General features: G+C 38.5%; 2 protein-coding genes across 3 annotated transcripts in view; one reads left to right on the top strand and one right to left on the bottom strand.

The window, feature by feature from the left end:
• The first annotated feature begins 1,483 nt into the window (after positions 1-1,483).
• On the top strand, positions 1,484-5,409 carry LOC139984087 (uncharacterized). Its single transcript, XM_071997794.1, has one exon. The coding sequence runs from the start codon at positions 2,159-2,161 to the stop codon at positions 3,197-3,199; it is 1,041 nt and encodes a 346-aa protein (XP_071853895.1). The 5' UTR covers positions 1,484-2,158; the 3' UTR covers positions 3,200-5,409.
• LOC139984086 (sushi, von Willebrand factor type A, EGF and pentraxin domain-containing protein 1-like) overlaps positions 5,057-9,726 on the bottom strand; it is a 55,417-nt gene continuing 50,747 nt past the window's right edge. For both annotated transcript variants that reach the window (XM_071997791.1, XM_071997792.1), the window contains exons 35-37: positions 9,246-9,514; positions 6,521-6,666; positions 5,057-5,947 (exon numbers count right to left, since the gene is read on the bottom strand). In XM_071997791.1, coding sequence (XP_071853892.1) covers positions 5,780-5,947; positions 6,521-6,666; positions 9,246-9,514 — 583 coding nt within the window. In that variant the 3' untranslated portion in view covers positions 5,057-5,779. The remainder of the gene's footprint in view (positions 5,948-6,520; positions 6,667-9,245; positions 9,515-9,726) is intronic.

The following is a 9,726-nucleotide window of genomic DNA, read 5'->3' as shown; positions in this document are numbered from 1 at the left end:
AATAATAATAATAATAATAATAATAATAATAATAATAATAATAATAATAATAATAATAATAATAATAATAATAATAATAATAATAATAATAATAATAATAATAATAATAATAATAATAATAATTATAATAATAATAATAATAATAATAATAATTTATATTTATATTATTATTCATTTATTTGTTCAGCTCTACTTTGGCAGTAGATACCATCCCAAATAACTTATTGAATAATTGTCAAACCTTGATATCGCAGTATTAGAACAAGCTTGCTTTCTCGAGAGGGGTTTGGCCAATGGGCTTCCATTCATTTGACTGTGTTTTTCATATATGAACAACATCAGAGAATAAAGATGCGATTCATTAGGTGAACTGACATGATTAAAATAGGTTGATTTAGGTGGGAAATGAACTTTAATAGAAGGGGCAACGGCAAATGAAGGTGTGGTCTAATTGGGTCTTGAACAATGGCATATTATTAATACTAAACTTTTGTCTAAACTCATCGTTTAATACGGAAAACTTCTTTGGCAATTCTACATTTTGATATGCTAACGTTTGTTCATGGTCGAACATTATGAACCCACAACTCATACTTGTTTCATGCTTTTTCTTGAACTTCATAAACCAACATATGCCGGAATAACTGATGATGTGATTTTTGCAAATTTGTAGAAGATTTGACATAATCAGTAAGCTGATCTCGCTGAAAATAAAATACAAACAGGTCCCCTTCTTCTCTATGTTGTATATGGGTTTTGCATGGAGTAATCATTTACTATTTTTTTTTATAATTATTATTGTAGCGGTTATCCAGTCAACAATGATATTTCTTTGCCTATAAAAGAGGTCGGTATCTCTCCTAGTCTACTTTCCTACAGTATCTCTTAACGACAGTACTGCGCAGGCGCGTAGCCGAGGGTGGGGGGGGCGAAGGGGGACCCTTATTCAATTTTCATAATATTTGTGTACTTATTAATTTTCCTGATTTTAATTAGTCATAATATTTGTGTACTTATCAATATTCCTGATTTTACATTGAAAACCGTATATTACTTGTGTAAAGTAGGTTTATATTGTTCCATGCAGACAACCGTGGTTTTATAGCTCTGTAGTTCGATCATAATAACGGCAACTATATATATAAACTCATGGCATCGTAATGATAAATTTATGATGGGTTATTCTTTTCTCTTGCGACCTTAACGACCCCCTTGATGTATGTAACTTCCACGAACTGTGCTCATTTATTTATGAACATCCGGCAGCACCTCACTATGACACACACGGCCGCTCAGACGAGTAACGAGCGTCCTGCTACCATGGCAACGAGATCATCGATCAGTTAGGTTTTACATGCGCGATGTTCCCTTTGTGTGGCATTGTAAACATTGTTGAAAAGACTAACACAAGAAAAAGTCGATTTTTATCAACACCAGTGTCAACTGTGTAATGTGTTTACGGAACTAGATCACTGTGAACTGCGATATTGAATCGGTGGACTGTTTAAATCTGTTTGACAAACTTGGTTACGAAGGCAGTAACTTGTCGAGCTCATTTACAGATTAAGTTACTAGGCCTACTTGTTTCACTTGGTCATCTTAAATTCCAAAGTGGATAAGGACTGAAGGAAGTAATTTCAGAATTGGTTACCTTTCTTGTTTCCCTAAGCGACTAAGACACACTGCAGCACGGTAGCGTTTGGGGTTAGTTTATGTTTGTGATGAACTCGATGGATCCCGCGTTAGTAGACTGAATGCAGATATAGTCGAAGTGGAAGAAGTCTAAAACGGCTGGAATATTTATTCTCTTTGTTTGAATGCAAGAGCTGGCCTATATATAGTGTCTGATGTGCCGGTCAATGGATATTACCCTTGTATGTACGTAATACTGGAGCTAATTGTTGTGAAGTTCAATTTCTCGGAATAGATGTCAATTCTGTTCGCCGGCCGTTGTGTCTAATTAATTTGGATATATCACTGTAGAGGACTAAGCTGGAGGTATCTATGTGACATGAACCTACTGTGAATATGTTCGCATAAGTTACTGCAGCTTTACAGTAATTAGCCATAAAGGTATTTATTACATAGTACTTTTACATCTGCTAGGTAAATTTGTTTTTAATTAAAGCAGATATATCATCTTCAATTTATACTAAACATGATATCGTCGACAACTAAAAGAGGAACACATGCAAGGACGAATACACGCGAACTTGTGTTACCAGACAGCCCACCACCATTTTCCGTGGTGACTGAAAAATGGCAAAATCAGTTGGATATACCGAAATATCGGCTGGAGGAAAGTTATAGCTTCGGAGACGCGTACGAGGACGCCATGTTCAAGTTGATACACAAACATCTGGAACTAGATACACACGAGAGATTCGCTTACGTTGGCTCAAATAAAGGCAGTCTCGCGGAGAAAATCAAGGAGAAATTCTGTCTCTTGCAACCCATGGTTAATATATTTCCGGGGTTAATACACTACGAAGAGACGCCGGGACAGAAATTACTTCCATTTCGTATCTCACACGTGGGAGCTGAAGAATATTTCCGACAATTAGCTGAAAGTTTAGGCAAAGATAAACCAGCACCGTTTGATAAAATTTTGTTGAAAGATTCCGTGGAACACTTCACAAATCCGTCCCAAACGTTTTCTCATATTCTACGAACCTTAGCGCCGCTGGGCCGTTTGTTGATTATTCACAGACCGGGTCCTATGAGTACATTACCGATGTTTACTGAGGCGAATAAAAAGTTCGTGACCGATGACTCAGAGGAGCCTTATGCTAAAATTATTAAACATTTACAGGCTGTTCACGTGGACGTGAAATGGGATATCGAGACACTACCCATAGTGATGCCGAAAGTTAAATGGTTGGCTATGTTAAGAGAACAGTTTCCTCCCCAGATGGAAGCTATAAGCAGGGCACAGATTACCACAGGTATACGCGAGCTGACGGAAGGCATGCTAAAATACCAGGGGGAGGAAGTTGAATTCTTTGATCGGCTCCTCCTTGTCACCGCAACCCACCCGTTGGTCGAAAATGGGTTTCCAAGTATTCAGAGGTGTGGAACCCTGGCCACTCAACCGTACCCTGGTATGATTGACGTTAAATACAAATTAAAGGTTACCCCTGATATATACAGAGTAGTCGAGGGTATGGAACGCAAGGATAAGAACAATGTGCTGAACTAAAGATACAATTTTGTGATACTCCCACCCGGCTCCTCCTCCCCCACCCTCCTGCACCCATCCCACATCTATTCAAATGTTTTGAGATGGATGGGATCAGCACAATAAAAAACGTTTAAATTAACTGCATTTCAGTGATTTTATACACAATCACTTAATATACTAATAGAGTTCATTTCCAGCGGGCTTGGTAATGTTAATGGAAGTCTGTCGAATATGACTTTTCTTGTAAGTTAGCAACTCAAGTCAACATCATGTACAACTTCTGTCTGAAAACTGCAGAAATTAACCTCAGTGGTCATTTTGAATATGGTTGACTAATATCATGACCGACAACTGGGGCTGGAGGAGGATGGGTGCCCAGGGGAGTGTGATGGAGAGAAGGGGGGGGTATATGGAGGGGAAAGTTTCAAAGGGTTGACTTTACTGGACAAGATTATAAAGCTATCACCTATTTATGACTAAGTCTTTCAGGAATATCATGTTTAATGGAAAGATCAGTTTGATTGTGCGAATTAGTTTAAGATAACTAATGTATTAATTTCTAAGTAATAATTTACATTGAATTTTTATGAATGCATTGATAACTCAGTTTAAATTATGTTTCAACCTGTAGAATACACACACAGGAGGAAAATATATATAATACAGTTTGGTGGACAAAACTGTATCCTCATCTACGTCAAACTATTTGTTCATGAAACATTTGCTCCTCCTCTCCCCACCCATCCCACCCAACCACCCACTTTACAGAAAGAGAGAAGGCAGTGTTGGATAACATCAACTTCAGGTCCCCATAATGGGCCACTGGACCTTTGGGTCCCTTGAGGGCCTCTAGCCTCTTATGTCTATTGGAATAGCCCAGGACTAAGAAAACAGGTGAAGGTATCCCAAATATCCAGCTAAATTCGACACATTGCTCCAACATATTAAATTATGAGTATGCTATCTCTTGTTCATTCAAAAGACACATGAAAATGTTTATCCATTCCGGCCCCAAATATTGCTAGAGGGTGACATAATGGTCACTTCAAACAGCATTTATCCCCAAACTCCGAGGCATGAACAAATCATAATGTTTCAGAACTAAATAAAATGGCAGACCATCGAGAAGAAAAAATCTTATAAGAGCATTAGTAATGACTAAAGCTGTATGTTTAAAGTTTGAGACAACTGCTGATGTGTAGTGACTGATTGTACTGAATTGTATAATAACTTAATAAGATATAGCAGATTCAAAATAAGATATAATGTAAGCAAGGAATGTAAATATTGCATATTGCAATTTAATATATTTAATATTTATATACATTTTACTGCAAGAATTTTCATCACATGGTTATTATAATCTGTTACGTTTGTGAACAAAACTTTTAAAAAATTTAAGAAGAACTTTAGCTGATGACCAGTGAATGAAAATATGACATAAAAGATAAATCTTAGATAGTTTCTTCAATTCTGGTGAATCTTATCAAAAAAATGGAAGAATGAAAGAAATAATATCTACATGACAAATTGTGGTTACGAAGGATTTTTGCTTTAATTGTAGAGATATAATTTGTTTTTAAAATAACCTTACAAACATAGTCAACAATTCATTTATAGTTCCAACCAAGGAAATAATAATTAATTCATATATTCTGACTTTTACATATGGATTTTGATTTATTCCTGTAACTTCTGTACGTTGTATTAAATTAAGAAAATGGAAAACCAGATCAAGAAATTTATCTTGAAGATGCTGTGCAGAAACTGAGCCAATAAACTTGCAATGTTTCCACTAAAAGCAGAGTGGAGAAGACTTAGAGGGGCATGGGAGGGGTGTATACTCTTGGTCCACTCCCTCTGTTCTGTCACAGAGTTGGCAGAAGTGGGTCTAGGGGGAGGGTGAGAGTTAAGGGTGTACCCCTTCCCCCTCTTCAACATCAAGAATTGAAAAAGTAGGTTCCCAAAAGACCCCCGAGTTTAAAGTTGTAAAAGAATGATATTCAACTTGAAGATGGTCACTTTTTAAAATAAGTAATGATATTGAGAAATTGAAATATTTCTCAGAAACCAGACAGGAAAGAGTTGGTTCTTAATAATTGCATAATAAATTTAAATGCCAAATTTTGTAAAGGTTTGATTCAAGACTGATTAAGTACTAGTTGAAAAGATGAAAAATTTGGAAAAGTTAAATCAAAGAAGTAAAAATAAAAGGATGAAATAGTGAATCTATTGAATGAAAGAAAAAAAGATATCTATTTATAATTTTTCATATATTTCTTATTAAAATTAAATTTCATTGGATTTTCTTTTGAAACCGCTCAATTCTTTTAATTGACCAGTTTTTCTCCTCTCCAAACCTCTTCCACCCACCCCCACCCCATCCCACTTTCATCCCACTCACTCAAGAAAAGGAAATTAATATTTAAAGTGAGTTGTATCGCTGCATGTCTCTTCACTAAAATGCCCTTTATGTGACTTTATATGTTGCCGGGCAGAGAGATTGGGAGTAAAGTGTATGTAGTCCTTTAGGTTAGGAATAGAGCATTTTGTTGAAAGACGTCAAACAAGATTAGTTTCCTCATTCAAGCCGAGGCCTCAGTTACTATTCATAGTACTGTTGATGAAGTCTCTATATTGTGATATCCTGGTATATACGCCGGGAGTGGTCCCCGATCCACACCCGATGCCGTAACTGACGACACCCACGTCGGTCCACGAGTCCGTGTTTTGATTGTAACACATGTACGGACCACCGCTGTCCCCCTGTTAAAACGAGAGGAGAGTCACAGCATGAGGTAGAGGATGGGTAATGTGATCTTTTTGACTTGGAGTGATGCCACAGACAACTGAAGTTAATAATAATAATAATTTACAGTTCTTAGCAACTTAAAATAAAGTCTCGCCGCGCTGTACTTAACCCTGGTCATTGGTAACTTGTCACACCTACACACCAAAGTGTGCGCAATTCAAACAATCTCTCCTGGGGCACCACGGCCATGTGTATCCTGGGGGACTTCTTCTGGGGTGCAGCCACAAACCGGCGCACGCAACTATATTTACAAGTCACCTCGCAAGTCCCCATTTATACACCTGGGTGAAGAGAGGCAATGGAGATAAAGTGCTTTGCCCAAGGACACAATCCAATGATCTGGCCAGGGCTCGAACCTGTAATCCTTACATCACAAGTCCACTGCCTTAGCTGTTAATCATGTAATGGAAAGTAGTTTTTGTTGAAAAAAAAACATCAAAAAGCAAAAGAAAAGAAACAATCATTGTGCTTGCAACTGACGAGTGGATTAATGAGTTATGGATTATGATTAAGTAATATATCCATACCTGGCATGCATCTGGTACATCTGTTCCGGAAATACCGGCGCAGAATTGTGTTTGAGTTATCCCGACGATGAAGAATTGCTGCTCGCATCGACTCCTGTCATAGAACGGAATCTCTGCCTCGTAGAGTTCATTGCTGGCGACCCCAGCTATGGAAGCAAAACGTTTACCGTAGATTGAAGGTGTGGATATAAATAAACCTAGTAATCGACATGTTGCATCTACTATTTACAGAATTTGGAACAACTTGTGGATGAAAATAAAAAGCATAACAAAGTTAGGGAATCAGTTTCACGTTATAAAGTATGTTTTACAACACCGGACAGGTCCCCACCCCCACCCCTCCCTGCCTTATACCTGGTGCTGTAGTCTTTAATTTCATTTAAAAACGTAGTGCACATTTACAGTGTATGTTTTCTACATTAGACTCTCATTGGAATCTCAATCTTGTTAGTTCCATGTAGAACTGATGGGTTTATTATACAATGTTAGACATGAAACACAACCCAGTGTGTCATCATGCCTTTTAAGATTGAACCACTGGTCAAAATTAAATATCGAAAGCCTTTCTGGGTGATGTCTAGTTTACATATACAATTTGGGACAAAGTTGTTGCAAAGAAGGCAGATTCCTCCTTTCTTTTAAGAAAGTGTTGGTGGTTGTGAATGTGGGGGGGGGGTGGCTTTGTTTCTAAGATGGTGTTGGTAGTATTTAATGTAGGGGGTGGCTTTGTTTCTAAGATGGTGTTGGTAGTATTTAATGTAGGGGGTAGCTTTGTTTCTAAGATGGTGTTGGTAGTATTTAATGTAGGGGGTGGCTTTGTTTCTAAGATGGTGTTGGTAGTATTTAATGTAGGGGGTGGCTTTGTTTCTAAGATGGTGTTGGTAGTATTTAATGTAGGGGGTGGCTTTGTTTCTAAGATGGTGTTGGTAGTATTTAATGTAGGGGGTGGCTTTGTTTCTAAGATGGTGTTGGTAGTATTTAATGTAGGGGGTGGCTTTGTTTCTAAGATGGTGTTGGTAGTATTTAATGTAGGGGGTAGCTTTGTTTCTAAGATGGTGTTGGTAGTATTTAATGTAGGGGGTGGCTTTGTTTCTAAGATGGTGTGAGTGGTGGTGAATGTGGGGGGGGTGGCTTTGTTTCTAAGATGGTGTTGGTAGTATTGAATGTAGGGGGTGGCTTTGTTTCTAAGATGGTGTTGGTAGTATTTAATGTAGGGGGTGGCTTTGTTTCTAAGATGGTGTTGGTAGTATTTAATGTAGGGGGTGGCTTTGTTTCTAAGATGGTGTTGGTAGTATTTAATGTAGGGGGTGGCTTTGTTTCTAAGATGGTGTTGGTAGTATTTAATGTAGGGGGTAGCTTTGTTTCTAAGATGGTGTTGGTAGTATTTAATGTAGGGGGTGGCTTTGTTTCTAAGATGGTGTTGGTAGTATTTAATGTAGGGGGTGGCTTTGTTTCTAAGATGGTGTTGGTAGTATTTAATGTAGGGGGTGGCTTTGTTTCTAAGATGGTGTTGGTAGTATTTAATGTAGGGGGTGGCTTTGTTTCTAAGATGGTGTTGGTAGTATTTAATGTAGGGGGTGGCTTTGTTTCTAAGATGGTGTTGGTAGTATTTAATGTAGGGGGTGGCTTTGTTTCTAAGATGGTGTTGGTAGTATTTAATGTAGGGGGTAGCTTTGTTTCTAAGATGGTGTTGGTAGTATTTAATGTAGGGGGTGGCTTTGTTTCTAAGATGGTGTGAGTGGTGGTGAATGTGGGGGGGTGGCTTTGTTTCTAAGATGGTGTTGGTAGTATTTAATGTAGGGGGTGGCTTTGTTTCTAAGATGGTGTTGGTAGTATTTAATGTAGGGGGTGGCTTTGTTTCTAAGATGGTGTTGGTAGTATTTAATGTAGGGGGTGGCTTTGTTTCTAAGATGGTGTTGGTAGTATTTAATGTAGGGGGTGGCTTTGTTTCTAAGATGGTGTTGGTAGTATTTAATGTAGGGGGTGGCTTTGTTTCTAAGATGGTGTTGGTAGTATTTAATGTAGGGGGTGGCTTTGTTTCTAAGATGGTGTTGGTAGTATTTAATGTAGGGGGTAGCTTTGTTTCTAAGATGGTGTTGGTAGTATTTAATGTAGGGGGTGGCTTTGTTTCTAAGATGGTGTGAGTGGTGGTGAATGTGGGGGGGGGGTGGCTTTGTTTCTAAGATGGTGTTGGTAGTATTGAATGTAGGGGGTGGCTTTGTTTCTAAGATGGTGTTGGTAGTATTTAATGTAGGGGGTGGCTTTGTTTCTAAGATGGTGTTGGTGGTGAATGTGGGGGGTAGCTTTTCTTTCTATGATGTTGGTGGTGAAGGTGGGGGGGGAGGGTATGGAGGAAATGGGTAGTATGATAAATTTTAGATTGCATTAAACGCTGTTAAAGTTGCCCTTGTGTTTATCCTGGTGTATACCTTCATAGATAATAACTTAAGTTATTATATTAAGCCAACCAGTTGAATGGGAAGCTGCCCATGCATGTTCACCCCTCCACTTGTTCGTAGTGGTTTTCAAGCTTCCTAGCCACATTGTCATGCTTAATTAAACTATTTACAACCTTGGTCTCAAAATGTAAACAGGTCAAGTTTCAGCCGTGAGCCTAAACAAATTTCCACTTTATACGGTCTTTAACTTTGATAAAAAAGACACCCTTAGAATTAAAGAAATGAATACATGGTTGTGAAGAAAGTGGGAGAGAGGTTGCACTCACCATCCTCCTGGGTGTACCCCCATCCGGCCACAAAACAGTTTGTGGGAAAAGTGGTCTCTTCCGTCTCGATGTCATTCAGGCAGAGTGGTCGAACGAACTCGTCATAGACTGCAGACTGGGGCAGCTTTATCAGAGCGATGTCGTTCCTCTGACTGAAGTCGTTGTAGTTGGGATGTACGATTGTCAGACCGATCTCAAACTCCTGATGACTGGCGGTACTGACGTCTAGTAAGAGATCACCGAGGACAATAGTCCTGATGGATGCGATTCTGAAACGAGGAAATTATATAGAAAAACCGCAGAATTATAGTAACAGAAAATATCACCTTAGTTTAGTAGAGAAAATGATCAGGAGGGACACTCAAGTCCCTCTCAAGGACCCTATAAGAGAGAAAAAAATACTGAAGACACAAACACTCAGACTGATTACAATGCTTAAAGTGCTTGTCCAAAGCATTCTTAAGCCCATCCACACTACTTG

Source organism: Apostichopus japonicus, chromosome 17, assembly GCF_037975245.1.
Source record: "Apostichopus japonicus isolate 1M-3 chromosome 17, ASM3797524v1, whole genome shotgun sequence".
Taxonomy (NCBI): domain Eukaryota; kingdom Metazoa; phylum Echinodermata; class Holothuroidea; order Aspidochirotida; family Stichopodidae; genus Apostichopus; species Apostichopus japonicus.
Note: the sequence above shows the minus strand (reverse complement) of the source record. Positions and strands in the feature narration are given on the sequence as shown.